Source organism: Mustela lutreola, chromosome 9 (assembly GCF_030435805.1).
Source record: "Mustela lutreola isolate mMusLut2 chromosome 9, mMusLut2.pri, whole genome shotgun sequence".
Taxonomy (NCBI): Eukaryota; Metazoa; Chordata; class Mammalia; order Carnivora; family Mustelidae; genus Mustela; species Mustela lutreola.
The window spans coordinates 23,864,081-23,886,721 of record NC_081298.1 but is presented as its reverse complement, the minus strand read 5'-3'; the positions used below and the strand labels follow the sequence as shown (position 1 = coordinate 23,886,721).

At 51.8% G+C, this 22,641-nt stretch overlaps 2 protein-coding genes across 3 annotated transcripts in view; one reads left to right on the top strand and one right to left on the bottom strand.

Annotated features, from left to right (window-relative positions):
• The first annotated feature begins 6,580 nt into the window (after positions 1 to 6,580).
• Positions 6,581 to 8,232, top strand: MAP1LC3A (microtubule associated protein 1 light chain 3 alpha). Its single transcript, XM_059133468.1, has 5 exons — positions 6,581 to 6,817; positions 7,101 to 7,156; positions 7,239 to 7,345; positions 7,622 to 7,791; positions 8,071 to 8,232. Exons 1-4 carry the CDS (start codon positions 6,778 to 6,780, stop codon positions 7,782 to 7,784), a joined length of 366 nt encoding a protein of 121 aa, XP_058989451.1. The 5' UTR covers positions 6,581 to 6,777; the 3' UTR covers positions 7,785 to 7,791; positions 8,071 to 8,232.
• A 220-nt stretch (positions 8,233 to 8,452) lies between these two features.
• Positions 8,453 to 22,641, bottom strand: part of PIGU (phosphatidylinositol glycan anchor biosynthesis class U) — a 90,926-nt gene continuing 76,737 nt past the window's right edge. For both annotated transcript variants that reach the window (XM_059133465.1, XM_059133466.1), the window contains 2 exons: positions 21,938 to 22,080; positions 8,453 to 8,887 (listed from right to left, as the gene is read on the bottom strand). In XM_059133465.1, coding sequence (XP_058989448.1) covers positions 8,774 to 8,887; positions 21,938 to 22,080 — 257 coding nt within the window. In that variant the 3' untranslated portion in view covers positions 8,453 to 8,773. The remainder of the gene's footprint in view (positions 8,888 to 21,937; positions 22,081 to 22,641) is intronic.

Here is a 22,641-nt window from a genome sequence, read left to right as displayed (position 1 = left end):
GGTACAGGTCTGTAAATCACCAGGTTTACACGCTTCACAGCACTCACCATAGCACATACCTTCCCCATTGTCCATAACCCAACCACCCTCTCCCTACCGCCCTCCCCCCTACAACCCTCAGTTTGTTTTGTGAGATTAAGAGTCTCTTATGGTTTGTCTCTCTCCCAATCCCATCTTGTTTCATTTATTCCTTTCCTACCCCCCAAACCCCCCACGTTGCCTCTCAACTTCCTCATATCGGGAGATCATATGATAATTATATTTCTCTGATTGCCTTATTTCGCTCAGCATAATACCCTCTGGTTCCAACCACATCATCACAAATGGCAGGATTTCATTTCTTTTGATGGCTGTGTAGTATTCCATTGTGTATCTATACCATATCTTCTTTGTCCATTCATCTGTTGATGGACATCTAGGTTCTTTCCATAGTTTGGCTATTGTGGACATTTTGCAACAGGTTTTTTTATATTTGATTTTGTATCTTGCGACTTGACTCTTCAGGACTTTCTATATATATAATATCCTATCATCAGGGGAACCTGGGTGGCTCAGTCAGTTAAGCATCTGCCTTTGGCTCAGGTCATGATCCCAGGGTCCTGGGATTGAGCCCCACATCGGGCTCCCTTCTTAATGGGGAGTCTGCTTCTCCCTCTCCCTCTGCTTGCTGCTCCCCCTGCTTGTGCGCTCTGTCAAATACATAAAATCCTGAAAAATAATATCCTGTCATGTATAAATAGTGAGTTTTATGTCTTCCTTTCTGATTTAGATGCCTTTTACTTCTTGCCTAATTGCTCTGGCTAGAACTTCCAAGATGGTGTTGAATAAAGGTGGAAGAGTGGGCATCTTTGTCTTGTTCCTGATTTTGAAGGAGAAGCTTTCAACTTTTTACTATTGAGTATGTTAGGTGTTAGCTTGTCATAAATGTAGCCTTTATTATGTTGAGATATGTTTCCCCTATAACAACTTTGTTGAGTGTGTTTATCATAAATGGATGTTGGATCACAGCTTACTCTGAAATGCATAAAAAGGATCGGGTAGATGGTTGGATGTACAGATAAGGCAAACAGAACTAGCATTAAGCGTAGAATGTAACTGGTGGGTATATTGGTGATCGCTGGACAATGACTTCAGGAGTACCGTGTACCTGAAAGCTTTCACAATGCTTAGAAAAATTCCGGCAAAATATTAAGCAAGGCATTTGGAGGGAGAATAGGAGTGACTGGGGTGGGGGCCGCAACATTAAATAAAGTCATTCAGGAAATCCTCCCTGAAGAGTTCTGGGAAATGAGCGAGTGAGATGCAGAAATCCTGGGGAAGAATGTTCTGGGCAAAGGGAACAGCAAGTATAGAAAAGCCGGGGGGCGCAAGTATGTCTGGGTCTCCCGGAACAGCGAGGAGGCCAGTGTAGCCGAAGCCGAGGGGTGAGGATGAGGGTAGATGAGGCCCCAGGAGTAGCAGGGAGGGGGGTCCCGTGGGCCTCGTGGGCCTCGTGGGGCACTGTTGGGCTTTGACTTTTGCTCTGAATGCGTGGGGTCCACAAACCACTGACCCAAGTCCTGTGCAAGCAGGAAAGCTGCTGTTCCCTGTAGGGAGACCAAACGGGGGCTCGCAAAACCAAAGACAGGAAACCAGAGGGGAGCTGCCAGCGACAATCAGGCAAGCGAAGATGGCGGCTCTGGCCTAAGGGTAGTGGTGGAAGTGGTGAGAAGTGGTCAGATTCCGGAGCTGTTTTGAAATGTTGGACATCAGGGTTTGGGTGTGGGTTGGGTGTGTGGGTAGTGAAAGAAAGGAAGGAGACAAAGATGACAGATGGAGACCGGGACGATTACAAGGGGAGCACATTTTAGAGGAAGGACCTAGGTTCATTTAGGGGAGGTTAAATTTGAGATGTCTGCTGGGCTTTCAAGTAGAGGCATGGGGTAGGCCAGACCTTTGCATTCGAGGGAGATGGGGGTGAGGACGACGTCCTGGAGAGAAAAACCAGAGCATCGGAGGAGGGAGCGTCGGTCCTGCTGACAGGTCAGGTAAGAGGAAGAGGGAGCACAGATCCTGGGATTTGGGGGATGGGCACCTCCCCCACTGTAGCCTCAATCTAGGGCTTAGTCAGATGAAAGAGAGGTGTAACCATTTCCCCAAGGCCATGGCCAACCTAGTTCTTTGAGCCGCACTTAGTAGTTCTGACCACACTATCCTGTAACTTGGTGAGAAGTGTCCATTTTGACACTGCTGTAGATCAAGAGTCAGTGAACTAAGGCCTGAGGCCAGATCTATTTTAGCAAATTTTTATTGGGATACAACCATGCCCATTCAGGGCCTAAGGCTGCTTCCACACTCCAACAGAATTGAGCAGCTGCTGGGAATCAAATGGCCTGCAAATCCACACCTATCTGTCTGGCCGGTCAAGAGGAAGTTTGCTGACCCCTGCTCTCTCACCGTGCGTTGCTCTGTTAAAGGAATACCCAAGACGTTCAGTAGGACAGTTAGATGGTCCCAATTTTCTGCTCTTGTGAAAATGCTCCAATAAACATACTTAGCTGTGTTCCCTTGAGTTCATATGGTACACGCAAGTGGCATTCCTGATCTGGAGGATACAGGCATCTTCCATTTCAGTAGATTTTGCCAAATTGCTTTTTAGTGTGGCTAAAAAGATTTATACTCCCATCAGCAGTGTGGAGAGTTCCTATTTCCCCATCTTCTTCTAAGACATGGTATGATATTAGTTCATATGAGTTACCAGTCTTCTATTGTTAGTGGATTTTTCTAAATCTTCTGGATGTGAGTGATCATTATGTTTCTCCTTTCTTTTTCTTGGCCTGGGGCTCTGGCTGGGACCTTGATACAATGTTGCTATGTATTCAATGACAAAATTCAGAATTTTGTTCCTGGCTTTAAAGAGAATAATGCTTAATTAACACTTTACCATATAGTATCTAAGTACAAACATTAAGTATGATGTTTGCTGTGGGGTGTTTTGTGTGTGTGTGTGGGGTGGGGGAGAACTTACCTAGAAAGCCATCTGGATTAGCTTTTTGAAGATCGTGGCTACTCATTTTGTCTATTTCTTTTTGAATTAGTCTTGGCAAATTACCTTTTTCGAGGAAATTGTCCATTTCATCTAAGTTTTAAATTGGCATAAAGTTTGTAACATTCTTATTTTTATCACTTCTGCTAGAAACAATAGTTATGTCCCTTTTGCACATTAATGTTCATTTTATTGGTCTCTTCAAAGATCCCACTTTGTTTTGTGGGACAAACAAAGTGCTTTTGTGTTCTATTCCAATTTCTGCTCGTCATTATTATCATCTTTCCACTCTCTTTGGGTTGACACTATTACTCCTTTAAAAAATTATTTAGGGGCATCCTACTCCTGGGGTGCTCGTGGGGCCTCGTGGGGCTCAGTCCGTGAAGCATCTGAGTCTTGATTTCAGCTCAGGTCATGCTTTCAGGGTCATGAGATCAGCTCGCATCAGGCTCTGTGCTCAGCTGGGAGTCCGCTAGAGATTCTCTATCTCCCTCCCTGCCCCTACACTTCACCTCTAATAAATACATCTTTTGATTTATTTGAGACTGTGTGTGTGTGTGTGTGTGTGTGTGTGCATGAGCAGGGGGAGGAGCGGAGGGAGGGGGTAGAGGAAAAAAGGGAGGGGGAGAGAGAATATGAATCTCTAGCAGACTCCCTCCTGCACGCAGAGCCCAACACAGGGCCCAGCAGCAGGACCCTGAGATAGCAGGACAGCCTGAGCTGAAACCGTAAGTCAGCTGCTTAACCCACTCAGCCACACAGATGCCCCTCTAATAAATAAATCTTTTTTTTTTTTTAGATTTTATTCATTTGAGGGAGTGTGCGAGCAGGGGGATGGGCAGAGGGACAGAGAATCACAAGCAGACTGCACCCAGTGTGGACTCAACGTAGGGCTCAATCCCATGACCCCAAGGTCATGACCTGAGCTGAAATCAAGAATCGAACACTTAACCGACTGAGTGCCCCAAGTGCCCCTAATAAATAAATCTTTAAAAAAAAATTCTTTAAGAGGCACCTGGGTGGCTCAGTGGGTTAAAGCCTCTGCCTTTGGCTCAGGTCATGATCTCAGGGTCCTGGAATTGAGCCCCAAATTGGGCTCTCTGCTCAGCAGGGGGTCTGCTTCCCCCTTTCTCTGCCTGCTTCTCTGCCTACTTGTGATCTCTCTGTCAAAGAAATAGATAAAATCTTTAAAATAAATAAATAAACAATTCCTTAAGGGGCACCTGGGTGGCTCAGTGGGTTAAGGCCTCTGCCCTCGGCTCAGGTCATGATTTCAGGGTCCTGGGATGGAGCCCTGCATCAGGCTCTCCGCTCAGCGGAGAGCCTGCTTCCTGTTCTCTCTCTCTGCCTGGCTCTCTGCCTACTTGTGATCTCTGTCAAATAAATAAAATCTTTAAAATTCCTTAATCTCTGCTTGTAAATTTTCTGTATTGCTTGCCTACTATAATAAGACTATAAATCTGCCAAATGCCGCTTTAGTTGCCTTTCCCCTATCATGTGTTTTTATATATATTTTATTTTTTGATCTAATAGTTTTCATTTCTATAGAATTTCATCTTTGAGTAAAAAGCTTTTTAGATGTTTAAACATCCAAGCAGGGGCACCTGGGTGGCTCAGTGGGTTAAGCCGCTGCCTTCGGCTCAGGTCATGATCTCAGGGTCCTGGGATCGAGTTCCGCGTCGGGCTCTCTGCTTAGCAGGGAGCCTGCTTCCTCCTCTCTCTCTCTGCCTGCCTCTCCATCTACTTGTGATTTCTCTCTGTCAAATAAATAAATAAAATCTTAAAAAAAAAAAATCCAAGCATTTGGAGTTTACTTGGCTCTGGTCTGTGGTCACAGAAATTTGGTCTGTATGAAATGAACTACTTGATACCTTTGAGATTCATCTTGGGGCCATTTTTCAGGTCATTTTTTGGTAAATGATTCTTATGTGCTTTAAAGTAACAATATTGGGTTCAGGGTTCTATCGGTTTCATTTATTAATATCTTCTATACCCCTTTGTTTTGGCTATTGGGTATATCAGCTATTGAAAGAGGTCTTCTGTCTCTCACTGTGATGGAAGATTGGGCAGTTTCTCCTTGTATCTTACCCCTTTTGTTGTATACATTTTTAGCCTTTTAAATCTCTAACTTATATGTTTTATAAGACATGTTACATCTTCTTAAAAGTTGTACTTTTTATCATTTTGTGGTCATCCTCTTTATCTCTAATAATGTCTTCTGGCTTTAAGCTTATTTGGTCTGATTTTGCTATAGAAACACCTTCTGGTTCAGTTTTCTCTAGTAGACCTTTCCCCATCATTTTACTGTTGGTGCACTTACATTGTAAATGTCCTCTTGTAAACAGGATATACAGTTGCATTTTGTTGTTCTTGGCCAGTCTGATCATCTGTTTTAATAGGTGAAGGTAAAACCTTTTTTACCTCTGGTTTTGTATTATACACCATTCTTTTTACTACCTTTTTCTCCTTCTCTGCATTGGCAGGTTCACTTTCCATTCTTTTAATGATCCCTTGTAAGTGTCTGAAATACACACTTGGATTTACAAAGCTGGACAATTACCAGTGTCTTTATCCTGCTCCCTTAAGTATGTCAAGCCTCGGAGCACTTGAAATGATTACCCTCTTCAGCCTGACATGTTGCTGTGTCCTCTCCTCCTTGTTTTGTACTCCACAAGCTGATCATCACTGTTCATGTTCTGCCTGTTTTAGATCTACTAACACATTTACCAGTTGCACTGGTCACCATTTTCCTAGCTTCTCTTTAGAGTTCTGCAGATTTTTTACAATGTGCCAAGATGCTACTTTTATACTGCTCTGCCTTTTATGTGAGGATCCTGGTCTTTAATCAAGTTTGGAAGCTCTTCTCCAGGAACTGCTTCTCCCACTTTTTTCCTCTCCTTCTGGAATTCTGACTGAACCTGTGACTCCTCTCTCTTCACCAGTCCTTCCCTTCCCCTTGTACGTTATCTGGTAAGTTGTACGTTTCTCTGGTAAGTTGCTTCGATCTTTCCTCCAGGTCAGTGACTTATCTTCTGCTGTGTCTAATCTACTTTGTCTCATCCTTTGAGACCTGAATTCTAATGGTTTTTCTTCTAGAATTCCTTTCAAAACCCGTGTTCCTTTTTAGCGTCTTGCTCTCTCACGTTTTGATCCCCGTTCCCAGCCTTCTTCCTCCTCTAACCATAAGCTCCACGAAGGTGAGGAGGTCTTTAGGTTCACTGCTGTCACATTACCCACCCCCCCACCCAGTGCCTCGCACCATCGCTGGAAAGGAGCAGACTCCGAGTGTGCTGTGGGATGACAGCACCAGTGGAAACAGAAAGATGCTGAGCCCGGGACTGGCCCACGCACAGCGATTCGGCCCGCTCAACTGCCTGCAGGCCTGCCAGTCTCTCAGCCCCGACCTCGAGGAGAGGGGCCGGCGGCCCGTGACGTCACAGGACTGTGACGCGCCGGGAAGCCCCGCCCCTTCGCGGCGTTGGCTCGGAATCCAGCTCTCTGCGCCGTGACGTCACGGGTCCGGGCGGGCGGGTTTTGCGTCGGCCCAATGGGAGCGGCGAGCCGGCCTCCCCTTTAAGGAATGTTGTGACCTGACGTCACCCGGGCGAGTTACCTCCCCGAGCCACCGCCGCCAGGCTCAGCTCACAGCCCCGGAGCCCTTGAGCGCGAGGCGCGGAGCCCCCGAACCTCAGACAGAGCCCCAAGCCGCGCGCCCCGGAGCCCCGGCCTGCGCGCCCCGCCGGGCCCGCGCGATGCCCTCGGACCGGCCTTTCAAGCAGCGGCGGACCTTCGGTGAGGCCCGGCGGGCGGTCAGCGGGCGCGGGGTGGGGACGCTGCGACTGACCCTGACTGCCGCAGGCCACGTCAGCCCCGTGACGTCAGACTTGGGCTAGACCCCCGGTCCGGGAGGCAGGTTCAGGCCTGGGCCGGGGCCTCGCCTCCCAGCCCGGTAGGTGCCAGGCCCTGGGGCCTGACGGCCCTGGGGGCGGGGGCTCGGGGGGGCGGGGCCGGGGACAGGCGGGGCGAACGCCGAGCGGGACCTCTCTTGGCCTCACTGCCCGCCCGCTGTCCGCAGCCGACCGCTGTAAGGAGGTGCAGCAGATCCGCGACCAGCACCCCAGCAAGATCCCGGTGAGTCCCGCCGCCCCCTCCCATCCCCGCGGCCCCAGGCCCCGCACTGCTCACGCATTCGCCCCCCACACCCCACCCCTAGGTGATCATCGAGCGCTACAAGGGTGAGAAACAGCTGCCGGTCCTGGACAAGACCAAGTTCCTGGTCCCAGACCATGTCAACATGAGCGAGTTGGTCAAGATCATCCGGTGTGTGGGCAGCAGCAGTCAGAGGGGACTTGGGTCCGTTTGGGGAGGGCGGGGCCTTTGCCAGGCTGGGCTGAATCCCTGTTCTGGGGAGGTTGTGAAAAGTCAAGGTCAGGGCTCGGGTCGGTGTCAGGTCAGAGGTGAGGCCTTCTAGCAGGGTCTGGGATGGGTGTAAAGCGGCCTCAGAATCAGTTTGGAGAGCGGTAGGTGGGGGTCAGGGCTCCACCCACCCAGCAGCCAGGCCCCCTCACCATCAGCTTGCTCTTCTGCCCACCCCAGGCGCCGCCTGCAGCTGAACCCGACTCAGGCCTTCTTCCTGCTGGTGAACCAGCACAGCATGGTGAGCGTGTCCACACCCATTGCGGACATCTATGAGCAGGAGAAGGACGACGACGGCTTCCTCTACATGGTCTACGCCTCCCAGGAAACCTTCGGCTTCTGAGCCAGCAGTAGGGGGGGGGTTGGCTTGGGAGTGGGGGGGGGGCCCTGTCAGGCTATGCCCAGGGAGCTCCTGGCTCCTGGACTGAACTGCCTCTGCCCAGGATGGGCTAGGCAGGGAGGCCAACCCCCCTAGTCAGGGGGCACCAACCACGCCTACTCTGCCCCTGGGTGGATGTGTGCCAGCCATTGTTAGGGTTGCCCCCCCCCCCTGGGGTGCTGGCTGGGATGGGGGAGGGTAGGGAACAGCCCCCAGCACCCCTGCTCCCTGTGATTTGTCTTTTTTTTAGGCCCCTGCCCATCTGCCCCTCCCTCACCTGAGGCGCTGCCCCCCCTGCCTGGACCTGCCCACCCCTGAAGGACTGGCCCCTGGCTCACCTGGTCTTGATATGGTGTATGGATCTGTGGTCATTGTCCCTCTGCAGAATAAAGATTGCTCAGGCCTGCCTGGCCCTTTGCCTCCAGCTACTTGGGCATGGGGAGGGCTGCCGATGGGGCTGTCTCACACGTCTCAGCTCACCCGGGAACAGATTTGCGTGCTGTGGACCTGGGGCTCATTCTGGAAACCCACAGCAGTGTGTAGTATACCCGGGGGCGGGAGTGTGTGGCGGGGGGAGGATGTTTGAGGCTAAGCCCACCCTTTCCAGGAGTTCAGTGTGCGCCCAGGACCGATTTCTTCATAACAAAAAACATTTATTAAGTAACCACAGCTTAACAAATCCTGCTCCCCTGCTTCTTCCCCTCTCCATCATTGGAGGGGGCTCCCCGGTATGCAGAGCCAAAAATTGGGGGCCAGGGGGAGGTACTCCTGGCTATTCCCCACAGGACTTGCTGCCAGCCATGGTTCCCCTCTGGTGCCAGGGATTCGTAACCCTGGACTTGAACCTCGTTTGCCTGTGGACTCCTCTGCTTGGCAGCTCTGGCTAGAGGGCTGGGCCCAGCTTCCGGCCCTTCCATCCCCTGAAGTCCATGCAGCCCTGTGCCCAGCCTGGCCTACTTGAGCACGAGCATGGCCTCTGTGCCGTCCTTGGCAGTCAAGTAGAGCCCATGGGTGAGGTAGTACTCCCGCCGCAGGAAGGCATAGAAGTAATCCGAGATGAGCAGGATCTGTTGGGAGACAGAGGGGTGAGCAGTGCTGAGGAACCGCCCCGAGTCCTGGGTCGCTGAGGGGCTAGGCAGGTGTGGGGGAGAGAGACCCTGCAAGGTCTTACACTTCAGAAGCTGCCTGGACTGTTCCATCCCCCCCCCGCCCCACCCCTTGGGGTTCTGTCCCCCTCCCAAGCTCTGGGCTCAGAACCCCAGAATGGTCCTGTGGCAGCCAGAGGCCTCTCCTCCGCCTCACCGCTTGGGTGCCCTCCGGCTCCTCCGCGGTACAGCCGAGCCTCCATCCAAGCTGCTGCCCCCACTGGGAGCCCAAACCCCCCGTCCTCCTTCCAGGTGCTGAGGCCACAGAATCACCCGATGCTTAGCCTGCCAGACAGGCTGCTAAGTCCTGGCGGTTCTCTCTCCCAGACTCTCTCGGATCCACCATTTCTGCTTGTCCTTAGAGCTGCCACCCTGGACAAAGCCACTGTCACCTAAACAACAGCAGTCTCCTCTTCAGGCTCCCTGGTCCAAAGCCTCCAGCCCCTCCAGCAACCCTCCCCCACTCCTGCACCCCCCCCACCCCACCCCCTTCCCGGCCCATTCTCCCTAGCGTCAGAGTTTGCTTTTCAGAACAAATCCTGTTACTTCCCACCTGAAAGGTCCTCTAAAGGCTTCCTAGGGCTCTTAGGTAAAGATCAAACTTCACGAGGCCTTGCGCCTGGTCCCTGCACATGTGTGTGCCTCACCGTCTCTCCTGCTCCGCCTCACTCAGCTCCAGCCACGCTGGCCTCCTTCGTCCTGCTGCAGCATCTCTGCAGTACCCTCTGCCTGGAATGTTCTCTTCCCTTTCATCTGCTGGTCAACATCTCCTTACCCCTTCAGGTCTCAGGAAGGATCACTTCCTTAGAGAAGCTCCCCCACTGCTCCCCAGGTTGGGTCTTGGCCCCCAATTAACCTCTATTTCTTAACATAAATTCATCCAAATTAGTTTTTCATCTGTGCGACTGCCTGGTGACTGTGGCTTCCTCCCCTGGGCTGGGAAGGGTCCCCAAGGGGTTCTGTCACCCTGGTACTCATGCCCAGTTCAGTCTGCCTTTCCTGTATGGGCCACAAAATCAAAAAGGGCCCTAGAAACTCAGGCTACCTTCCCCCTCACGGAGGCACAGAGAGGAACAAGGACTTGCACCGCCTTATAGTAATCCCATTACCTCCCAAGACTCCCACGGCCCAGGACAGGAGGGGCAGGAGGAGGGCAGAGGGGGTCATAACCCCAGGTCTCAGGCACTTAGAGGCCTCTTAGACCATCAGCACCAACCACCTGTTGGCACAGATGAGAAGATGGAAGCCTAGAGCAGGGGGAGCACCGGGCTAGGGTCTACAGAGCAGATGACTGGCTGAGCTGATTCTGGGATCTTGACCTTTGACCCTCAGGGACCCCTGTCCTGGGCAGCCTCATACTGTGGGCAGGAAGAACACGGAGGGGCCTGAAGGAAGAGCTGAGGACCAATACCGAGGCTAGCCTCAGGACAGGGTCCTGCCATTTTATCACCATCTGGAAGACTCCATCTGGAAGGCTGATGGTCTCCATCTTATAAATAAGGAAACTGAGGCACAAAGGGTTTAACAGCCTAAGGCTACACCAGGAGAGCTGGCCTAGTGGCCATGGTCCTGCAAGGCGACGCACTGGGGGCCCGGTCTGCCATGGGACATAGAACTTGCAGCTGAGGGTATCAGTGGAGCAGATAGCACAGGGAGCCCCAGAGGCCTTGCCCCACAGCCACAGGTGGGGGGCAGTCACCAGAGCAAAGGCTGGTCTCACATTGTGCAGCCCCTTTCTCACACAGGCCTAAGGTGCTGGGCCTGGGGATGGAAAGCCTGGCGCTCTGGCTGAGCTGGTGGGGGCTGACCCACCAGGTCTGATGAGACCCAGACCCAAGTCTGATGAGGGTTAAATCTAAAATCACAATTCACAATAAAACAAAAGGAACCAACTCCAATGTCATGGTCACCTGCGTTAAGGATTAGAAAAATCAAAATAATACGTATTAGGTTGAACCTTGTGAAATGGCCATTTCTGCAGATCAAAAATGGCTGAATACTGAAAATTTTATACGGTTCAATCTAGTATAAAATGGAAAAAAAAATCAAATACAAATAGCAGAGTACACGTGGTATTTAGAAGAACCAGAACAAATAACTCTAAGGCCTTAGGGAGCTATTCCTGTTCCTTATAATCCTTAACATTGTAAAGTATGTATATGTATTCTATTGATTAAAATATCAATTTTTAAAAACCAGCCAATAAATGAGTAAATAAATAAATGAGGGAGAATTCCTTTTGGAATCCTTACAGAATAATTCCAGATAACATACACAGACTTTCTTCCTTCAGGAGTTGGAGCTTAATTCTTGCCTGCCTCCCCCCGCACGCCCCACACCCTGGCGGGTGGGCCAGATGCAGTAGGTCACTTCCAGAGAACAGTGCAGGGAGAGAGAGAATAGTAACTTACACCGCGGAAGCCCCGCAAACACTGTCTTGAGCAAATGATGAAGGGTAACATCCGTATGAGATCAGGAGGTTAGCATGTACTACCGGAGCATTCCAAAAATCCTAACCCCAGTCTTATGATGGGAAAAGCATTCGGCAAACCCGAAGTGGGGACACTTTACGGGCTACGTGGCCAAGTGCTCCTCAAGACTATCCAGGTCATGAGAAATTAGGACAGAGTAAAAAAGTGGGCAGAGGACAAGGGAGAGGCAGGACACTTTAATAGAGTCCCCTAGCTTGGATCCTGGGTGAAGGGCATATGGGAACTTTCTGTATCTAAAGTTATTCTGAAATTTAGAAGTTTATTTAAGGGGCACCTGGGCGGCTCAGTCAGTTAAGCGTCTGCCTTCACCTCAGGTCATGATCCTGGCTCCTGGGATCAAGCCCCTCACTGGGCTCCCTGCTCAGGGGGGAGTCTGCTTCTCCCTCTCCCTCTGCCCACCCCCAGCCCCCAGTTTATGCTCTCTGTCCAATAAAATCTTTTTTTTTTTTAAGTTTATTTTAAAAAAGCAGTGTACTAGAGTGCTTGGGTGGCTCAGTTGGTTAAACATTGAACTCTTTTTTTTTTTTAAAGATTTATTTATTTATTTATTTGACAGAGAGATCACAAGTAGACAGAGAGGCAGGCAGAGAGAGAGAGAAGCAGGCTCCATGCTGAGCAGAGAGCCCGACATGGGACTCGATCCCAGGACCCCGAGAATCATGACCTGAGCCGAAGGCAGCGGCTTAACCCACTGAGCCACCCAGGCGCCCTAAACATTGAACTCTTGATCTCAGTTCAGGTCTTCATCTCAGGGTTGTGAGTTTAAGCCCCACACTGGGGTCCACTCTGGGCATGGAGTCCACTTTAAAAAAAATTTTTTTTAAACCAATCTACTATTGTTATTTGCAACAATATAAATGAACCTCAAAAAATATGTTGCTGAATGAAAGGCAGCTTTGGAAAATGTACATGTTAAGAGTCGTGTTTCTCACTGTATGTAAATTTCATAAGAAAAATATAAGTAAGTATTGAACTCGGTTAATGATATACATGCTGAGATGTTTAGTAGGAAACGTAGTGATATCTGTACTTCACTTTGAAGTATATTTTAAAAATAAGATGGACTGAGGAATGGATAATTTGTGATTACCAAAGTATAGTACAATGTTAATGGTAGAGTCTAGTTGGTAGGTATGTTTGTGTTCAATGTTCAGTCTTTCCACTTTGCTGTGTCTGTGAAAATTTTCATGATGAAGTGTTGGGGGGAGAGTGGTATGGAAGGAAAGAGTCCTGTGCCCTGTGTGGGGCTTGGTTTGTGTGGAACCAAAGTCACTAGTCCTGACTGGGTGCCCTGCCCCCACAGGGAAGGCATCCTGTGGACACCAGGTTGGCCTGGAGGCTCGGCCCTTTCAGAGAGATGCCCCCAAGCTGGTAGCAGGCTGGCCGAGACAACCTCTTCTGACCCAGAGGCTTTCCATCTGGGCTGAGGAGAAGGGATTTCCCAGAGGCCCTGAGATTCAGGCAACACAACAGCTGTGGACACAGAGCCCCTTCATCGACTGAGCCCCCCAGGCGCCCCAGGCAGTGCATTCTTTAAGCTGCCCCCAAGGACTATGACTGGACTCCTCAGCCACTCTCCTGCCATCAACCACCAAGTCCTGCCTCAGACTTAACAACTCTGCCTCCTCGTCTCCTTCCCACTGCCAGCTCTCACTGGAAGGCCCCCTCACCACCCTGGCTTCTCTTGACCTCTGTGTCTGTCTCTCTCAATCTCTTGGTCTCTCTCTGGGAGTCTCTTACAGTCTCTCTCTCTCTCTCTCTCTCTCACACACACACACACACACACACGTGCACATGAACCCTTCACTTGACTGCTCAGAAGCCTCCAGTGCCACACGCTGCCCTGCCCGCCCGCAGGCCCCCCCCCACGCCCCAGGAGCCTGACAGCCTGTCCTGCAGACAGCGCAGGCCCAGCCTCACTGCCTCTGCCCCGGCTCAGCCCCTCCCACCAGAGCTCCTGCTTATCCCTGGAGAGGGATCCTCTGCGTCTCCTGCCCAGTCTCCCCTCATCCCGTGCTCAGTCATGCCATGCGTGGGATGAAGCCACTTCCTGCTGGCCTCACATCCAGATGGGGCGGCACCTGCTCCAGCTCTGGGACCCCGGACCCGGCCAAGGGCTGGTGCTCTGGGAGCGACCTGTAGGTCCCCGGCCCTCAGCGTGACCCCAGCAGGGGCCCCAGGCCGCCCTCCTCTCACTGGCGCCGTGAGGGTTGCAGGACTACTTTCTGGGCCACAATGAAGATGGAAAGAGGCAGCGGATAAAAGGCCGGTCAGGGACAGGGAGGGCGGCTTCACACGTGGAGTAAAAGGGCCAGAACGTGCTCCGTCACGGGCTGCAAAAGCGGAGAGACTGGGAAAGCAACAACTTCTGGGTAGCTGCCCTGGCCTGGCCCTTTAGCAAAAAAACATCATGAAGGGGATAAGGGATGGACAGAACAGGTGGAGGGGAGGGGGCAGGCACAGGCCTCCCGCTGGGAGCAGGTCATGAAGGGTCGCTGCCCCCACCCCCACCCCCACTGGTGGTACTGCAGGAGCGCTGTGCGGGGACAGATGCCAGATGCCCTGGTAGTGGGCACAGCACAACAGATCCGGCCTGTCACACTGTACACCTGAAACCAACGTGACCCTGTGTGTCAACTATACCTCAATTTAAAAAAAAAAAAAAAAAGTGTATCGCTGAACCTTCACAACATTCTGGGGTATGGTTTACAAGCCCCACTTACAGATGAAGATGAGCAAACTCCAAGGTCAAGGGTCTTGCTCAGGGTCACGGTGGGGGGCGGGTAAGGGAAGCTTTAGGCTGCAATGCTAGTCCTGCCTGAGGCCCAAACCTGAGTTCTCCACGCCCACACAGCCCTCACCCCCCAGTTAAGGATTCTGGGAGGGGGTGAAAGGAGTGCACCACACATGTGGGTCCTGTTATGGGCCCATGCTAACTAACCTGTGACCCACAATGACAGCCCTGTCACTTAGCCAAGAAGACTGCGTTTTTTGGGGAAAAGGCAAAATAAGCATCAGAGACCTCCGAGCCAACGTAGGCTGCTAATTTAGTATGTCTAGAAGCTGGGGGTCTCAGAACAGCAGCCTCAGCCGACACGGCCCCTGGACTGCAGCAGCTTCCCAGAGAAGCGGGTGCTCTCACTGTAGACGTGCCCCAGTTCCCAGATCTCTTGCTGGGGCTGGAGATGTGGACCCTCGATAGCACAGCTGCAATTGGGGGAGCTCACGTGGTCGTCACCATGAGAAAGCAGAGCACAGCACCCTCTGCCCATCTCGGATCTCGGAATATGGGAGCAGGAGGGGCTGATGGCCGCCCTGTGGAGCGTGACGGGCTTTGGCGTGACCCAGCTCCGGCCTGAATGGTGCGTGTGGGAGGTGATGGTGGAGAAACCGAGCTCCACCCTCTAGCTCTAAAGACACAGAACAGTGGGAAAATCACCGGACCTCCTCTCAGGGTCTAGAGGTCACAACGTAAGATCCAGGTCGGTTTGATGGTAACTGTCACCTATGCAGCACTTTTCAATTCACAGACGCTTTGTCCCCCCAACTCCTTACTGAGTCCTCACAGCCATCCTTCCAGGCGGAGGAAACAGAAGCCACCAGCACCTCTCGCCTGCTTTCAACAGCCTTCCTGTGCTCCAGATTCTGGCTCACACCCCTCACCTTCTCCCCTCCTGGCATGAGGAGGTTTTCCAAGCAGGAATGGGATCACAGTTATCCTCAGTCTTGTCCTCGGCGTAACAGGGCTCCTGCTCTCCAGCGGCGCACGGCAGGCCTGTGGGACGGCCCTCCGCACCCACTCGCTCCCACCTTCCTCCCCACAGGTGTCACCCCAGAGAGCCCAGTCAGCTCCTCCGGCCCCCAGGCACCCTGTGTACGGGCTGCCTCCCCACAAAGGCAAGTTGCCCTTACCCACGGCAACTCCAAGCGCCCCGGCCTTTTTACCCCATTCACAGAGCCCCGGGGCTGCCCCGGCCCTGCTGGGTTCCTTTCCTTTCTCTCCCTCAGACCATGGGCTCCTAGGAAGCAGGGCTGTTTCTCCTTCACTGCTAGCAGAGTGCCTGGCACATTAGCAAGCGCCCAATACTGTAAATAAATCAATTAGGCCCAAGGAGTTAGGAGACTTGCCTAAGGCCAGCGAGCTAGGAGAGATGGGGCTGAGAGTCACTGCAGAGGCCGGGCCTCCACAGCCCAGGCTTTCTGCTGGCCTTGCCTCCCTATATGTAGCTCAGGCTTCTCCTGTCACTCTGGTTGCAGGCAGGGAAGAGCCTGGTGAGAGCCACGCTTGGGATGCTGGGTACCGAGCTCAAGGTCTGAGGATAGGAAGGACAAAGGAATGAACGAAGACCTGGCCAAATGCCACCAGTGCGGAAGGCAGAGCCCAGGCAGCTGGATGCGGGCAAGGGCTCCAGCCTGGCCGCTGGCGCACACCTCTTCCCGCACAGCATTAAGCCTGAAATGCGCCCTGGCTATCCAGAAACGGGATACGCACCACCTCACCACTGATGGTCTGCCCCACATGTCCCCATACATCTACTTTCTCAGTGTCCCAGTCCCCAAAAGGACATACCAGACCAACTGGAAGGCAATTCCAGGAGACAGGACTATGCATTCCTGTGTGGAGTAAAGAAGCAAGTCCTGAGCAGGACGCAACACGAGAGGCTGGCACCCAGATCCCAGGGCTCCAGGGCTCCAGGGCTCCCTGGAGACTGAAAGCAGAATGGCCAAAGCAAGGCCAGCTTGGATCTATAGGGTCTGCACTACAGGGAGAAGGGATCAGAGCTGGCACCTCACGGTGAGGAGGTAGCAACTCATGGAATGTTCCAGACACAGCTGGAAGACTGTTTTGGACAGTATGGAATCTATTTTAGACACAGAATAGAATAGGAGTGGGGCTCTCAGGGTCAGCCACAGGGGAAGACGGGAAGGGGGCTCTGGCTCTGACCCCCTACGAATCCAGCAGGCCCTGGCACAGGCGCAGCTCTGTCCTAACAGATGCTAGAACTGGGAGGTTAGGGTACACAGGATTAAATGGGATCACAGGTCACAAAATACAGTTCTGGATCCCAGCTCATTCCATTCATTCATCAATAACAATCAACTGAATGTTCTGGGTGCTGGGGATACAGTCCTGAGCAAGAGAGACCTGGGGCTGCCCTCACGGAGCCCGCCGTCTAGTAAGAGAACATGAGAAACAAGGGCATGAAAACACCCCCCTCAGAGCATGAGGACGTGCAGGCCTCCGCTCCCTCACGGGTGCCGGGAGAGGAGAATACTAGTACTTCCTTCAAGGGCTGTTAAAAGGACTAAGTGAATTCCTCATGATAAAAACAAGGGAAGAAGCTTATAGGGCCCTCAGGAGGGGGTAGCTGCGTCAACTGTGGTGAGGAGCCTCCTTACAAAACAGGGAAAGATCACCCAGATGTTTTATTAAAAGGAAAAAGTCCTATTCTCATCATGATGCCAATAATAAAACACACACAATAAACCTGTTTTCCAGGAGCATATGAGTACACACGAAGGCAGAGGAAAAGGTTCAGAAGGCCACACAAGCACATGATCCAGAAGATTAAAGGGATCATATGGGCCTGGCCCCTCGCAGGCATTCTGTATACATGAGCCACTATTAATTATAATTTTAGGAAGAGATTTCCTTGTGTTCCCTATTTTTAAGATAAAAGGGAGTGAGTGGGATGGTGGCTCTTACCCTTTTAAAAAAGCTCAATTTAAACAACCTTACTTTTTTGTTTGTTTGTTAAAGTCGGCTCCACCACACCCAGCATGAAGCCCAACATGGGGCCTGAACTCACAACCCTAAGATCGAGACCTGAGCTGAGATCAAGAGTCAGATGCTTAACCAACTGAGCCACCTACGTGCCCCTCAACATATTACTTTTGGTTTATATGTAATCCTTGAAGACTATTTTTCTTCCGCTGGTCACTGACTTACAGGAGAAAAGAGTTTTAAAAAAGGAAGAAGTTTGATCTCCTTCCTTCCGTTGGTCGGTCTGAATGTTTCCCTGCGGATTTGCTCTGGCTGTCTGAAGAGCAGGTCACTGGCGCTACTTTTCATAGCAACATATGGGTAATAGCAACAGGACCCACACATGCCCAGTTCTTTCAACAGCTAGGGAGGGGTATCAAGCCTGGTTTTAAGAAAATTGCAACTCAGAGAAGTCACGTGCTAAAGGTCACACAGAGAAAAAGTAAAAAAGGACCTCAACTAACAAATCTATATCAATCCCTCCTTCTCCCTAGCCTTTCAGTGCACATGCATGCACGTGTGCACACACACACACCCATGGGTGTTTTACTGTTGTCATTTCCTGGTTCCTGACTCTGAGGCACAATTCTAATTAACAAATGATCCACGCCACAAGCAGCAAACTACTTAGTGGCCCCAGGGGGAAAGGATGGGGCGTAAGTCACTGGTTTACCTGCCAGTACGACTAAGACTTTATCAGTAGTTTGTCGTTTCACAGAGTGCGGCACTGACCGACTCAGACAGAGCAGGACTTAAAATCTGTGGATCAAGATGTTCTCCACGCTCAGTTCCGTGCTCACAGCGACAGACCAGGCTTCAGAGGCCTCCTGCAAATCCATGCTCATCTGGTCCCCAGGACAGCTCTGGTCTGTCCTGCCCACAGAGGGGAGAGGGAGTACTGGGGGACTTTAAGGCATTGTCCCAGCTATTAGAGCTGAGAAAAGCCAGCCGTGGGACTGAAGACAGGTCCCCAAATGCCACACATCGCCATGAGAGCACTGACTGCAAGTCAGATGGAGGCAGCGGCTGGTTTGATCTGGGGAGGACACTCTGTGGAGCCACAGAGACCAGGCTCTGACAGAAGCCAGAGAAGGGTTAGGGAGAGAGCTGTGACCACTAACCTCAGCCGGTGGGGGCAACTTGGCCCCCCCCACCTGCCCACCCCCGGACCTCTCGTTCTCCAAGTCTGGAAGGCCCAGCTGCTCCTCCTTGCTCCCAGGGCTTTCCCTGACCACTCACAACAGGAAAGGCCATCTCGTTCCTGCTAGATTCTTCCAGGGGTTACTCTGCACACTGGGCCCTTCATCATGCCATGTTCTCCCTGACCATCTCTGGTTCCTTCATTCAATCAGCAACTGTACAACTGCCCTATGCCAAGCACAAAGCTGGTAGCTGGGGGCCCCGTAGCAGGAAGGACGGGCCAATCCCTGCTTGCATAAAGCGCCCAGGCTAGTCGGGGAGGCAGAGAAAGAGACAATAATATAAAGATACAAACTGGGTGAGTGCTAGGAGGGAAACACACCAGCTAAGGAGGAGACAGGGGAGCAGGGAACCTCATGGAAGGCCTTTTTAGGGAGGGGACACTTAGCAGCTACCAAAATTCGAACTATCTCATATTCGCACCCTGGCTCACAACTGCCTGAGGCAGGCGTGTCTAACCTTATGACGGGTGCTCTTCTGCCTCAGTCAACGCTCTGGGACAGTGACAGGACTTGAGCGACTGCCTTGGTGAGTAAGTGACCCCATGTGACATGTCCCTTCAGTAATTTGGCAGCAGCCACCACAGAGCCCAAACAAAGCCAGCAGTCCCCGAAAACATCTGACCCGACAAAGCTGTCTGACTCAAGAGTCCAGACACGAGGTGGCCGATGACACAGGTGTGTGATGTCCGCACCAGCTGACGGGCACTTGGGCCACAGCTGGGAGGCCTGGAGGTTGGTAGGACCTGCCTGAAGGGTGATGTGGCAATATCTGTCAAAATGCACAAGGCCATGTCCTCTGACCCAGTAAATCTCACCACCAGGAGTCTGTCCTGAGAAAACGCTGGCCTGTGTGTACGAGGTTACGCAGAGGGACACCCAGGGCTCTTCCACTTATAGCAGAACCACCAGAAGCAGCCTCGATGTCCATCAGTGGGGGCCTACCTAGTCAAATCAATCAAGTTCCTCCTGCCACAGGCTCTCAGAACCAGCAGCAAGAGGAGATCATCAAGGAAACACTGCGAGTAGGAGCCATTTCTCCATCTATCTGAGCAAGCTTGGGGTGCATGCATGCGTACTGACAGCCATGGTAAATGCACAGACAACATCTGCAAAGACACCCCACATTGATCCCCGTCATGATGTCTGCCCTGGGGCGGGAAGAGACGGGGACCCTGGTAGCCCTTTGCATTCCGTACACTTTTATGTTGTTTGATTTCTTTTCCCAGCAATAATGAATTCATTTATTACTTGTCTGATTAAAAGTACATTTTAAAAAGAGATTAAAAGGTAAAAAGACAACACCAAGAACTCAGCCTGGTTTTTTTCCCACAGCTCAGCCACCAACTAGCACACTCCATCTAGCTGGCCTTTCGTTCCCACCCCCAGCCCCGTTTTCCAACAGCCCAGTCTCTCGTCCCTCCGATGGCCCGAGCACTTGCAAACGTCTCCCCTCCCATCGATGGAGACCCTTCCCTCATATAGGCAGGCAAAGGGAAAGCAGCTGTTATCTGGTAAGTTCCAGGAATACCTCAGAAGCACTGCAGCTGTATCGCTGACCCACACCTGACACTCATGACCTGACAACAAGCTGTGAACCATTTCAGAGGAGCTTTTGCCAAGCCCCATAGGGGCTCAGGGCAGGACCGATGCCCTCACATGCCAGCCATCAGTTTCCAAGGATAATTAAAGATATTTCAGCAAGAAGAAAGGGCGAGAACAACTTTTTGGATTTCCTCGAGTATTAAGTTGAATCCTGTGCATTTCCGTTTCCACAGGACACAGGAGGAACTGAGCGTCCACCACGAATAACCTGTGTGTGACAGATAGGATGGACCCTCTAGGACAGTCCCTTCCAGGGTACAGGGCCCCCCATCTCCCTTCCTGCTGTTCACAAACCAGGATAAATAGCCAGGCTGAACATTAATTGTCCAGAAAGGTCTGTACAGGAAATACCAGCCCCATCACTCACTCCGACAGCCCAAACTCCTCCCCTCTTCTTTCCCAGCAGCTAACCTTGGAGGCAAGGCTCTCCCTGGGGACCAGTCACTGGCATCATTAGTCTCTCCAGCTTGCCTGGCTTCCCATCCGGTCCATCAAGCACAGGAAATGCCTGGCTGTGCCAACGGCAATTGAAATGGAAATGGTACAACTGATTCTCATAAGACCTCACATGGAATATGGAGCTGACCCAAGGGGGCTTCAGGGAAATTTGCTGGGCCACCTGTAGCAGAATCACTGTGGAAACTTATTAAAACAAATTCCTGACTCTGTTTTCCATATCTGTTGGCTCAACATTCTTGGGATGGGGGTCAGGGAATCTGGTTGGTTGGTTGTTTTGGACAAAGCCACATAATTGTGATAGTCACCACCTAACTATAGGATTTACACATTAACAGGGCATCTGCACTCTTAACAACTTCCCCTTCACCCTGATGCTCAGAACCACTGCTCTGTGGCCCCCAGGGAGGAAGCCCCTGGGTCAGAGGAAGATCGGAGCTCCTAGCTGGTACCTGTCCTCTGACACCTGCTGCCTCCTCACCCACCACTCCCAGCCCCACAATTTGTGCTCTGACGGACCCAACAGCTAGACCGAACTAGTTCTCGTCTCCCTGCCTTTGCTCCTGCTGTCCCAGTCTCGGAAGTCTCTCCTCCACCTCCCCCTACCCTCTGAGCGCACTCCCCCTACAGTGCCACGCAGCTCAGGTGGGATTACAGAAAGAGGGTAGCCCCATAAATGGAGACTTCCCTTAATTTGGTTCTTGACTCCTCCAACGACCTTGGGCAAGAGACAACCTGTGTGAGTGAGCCTAGGTTGCTGTTTGTAAAGTCGTGATAACACTATCTCACAGGTTTGCTGGGAGAATTCACGGGGGTGATGGCTCAGCACGGGGCCCAATAAATGCTGGCTGAATTCAGCTTTTCTACTGTTCTCTTTTTTTTTTTTTAAATATTTTATTTATTTATTTGACAGACAGAGATCACAAGTAGGCAGAGAGGCAGGCAGAGAGAGAGAGGAGGAAGCAGGCTCCCTGCCAAGCAGAGAGCCCAATGTGGGGCTTGATCCCAGGACCCTGGGATCATGACCTGAGCCGAAGACAGAGGCTTTAACCCACTGAGCCACCCAGGTGCCCCCACCCCACTTTTTTTTTTTTTTTTTTTTTTAAGATTTCAGTTATTTATTTGATAGAGAGTGAGAGACAGAGAGAGCATGCACACAAGCAGGGGGAGGGGCAGAGAGAGAGGGAGAAGCCGAGCAAGGAGCCTGATGACTGGGGGTTCCATCCCAGGATCCTGGGATCATGACCTGAGCTGAAGGCAGCCGCTTAATTGAATGAGCCACCCAGGCGCCCCCTACTGCTCTCTTCTTTAATCTCTGCTGGACCAGGAGCTAATTCAGGGAAAGAAGGGTCCTCTCCCTCACATCCAAACACCTAGTTTGCAGAACCCATGGCCTTCGTTGTATGTCTGAAGCTACAAAATGAATCCCCGTGCCCGTGCAGCGCTGGACTCTTACCTGCCCAACGTTGAAGGTCAGCGTGATGGCATAAAAGAAATTAGAGTTGGCACTTCCTGCATAAATCCAGAGGTGCCACAGGACAGGGAAGAGCAGGGAGCAGACGATAATGATGCAGGCAAGGACAAAGATGTTTCTCAGGACTGCAAAGACAGACGGTCACAGTTAGCCCAATGCCGATTCTTCTTGGCACCCTTTCTTGGGGGGATGGCCCCACAGGACAGAGAGGCCCCAGGCAGAGCCTGGTGTAGCTCAGAGGCAGAAATCTCTCCAACCCTCCGACCCCCAGACTCAGAGGCTCCGGGGTGCCAAGATGCCCGGGGTGCCCTTGAGTTAATGGCTGTCCAGGCCCAAAGCCGGTAGGAAGTCCTAGGTTTGGTCTCTGCACCTTCCAGTGGTGCAGAGGGCTAGATGGGCCTAGATGGTTAGAGTCCGTGAGTCTGTGATGGCGTCTGGAGACCTCAACTGGGGCATTTCAGTGTGACAGTGCCCTCTACCCCCCCACTCTGGGAGTCCAAGGGTAATCGCTTCCCTCCACCGAAGCAGGGTGCTGTCTGTCCTTATGGTATCACAGACGAAACAGCAGCGGGAACGCATGGAAATTAGAGCACCTCGCCGCCTCCCGGAGCATCTCTACGGTGCCACAGCCCTGGGTCTTAGGAACACGTTTTTCCATTTTCCTTAATTCATGTCTTAGGTTCCCT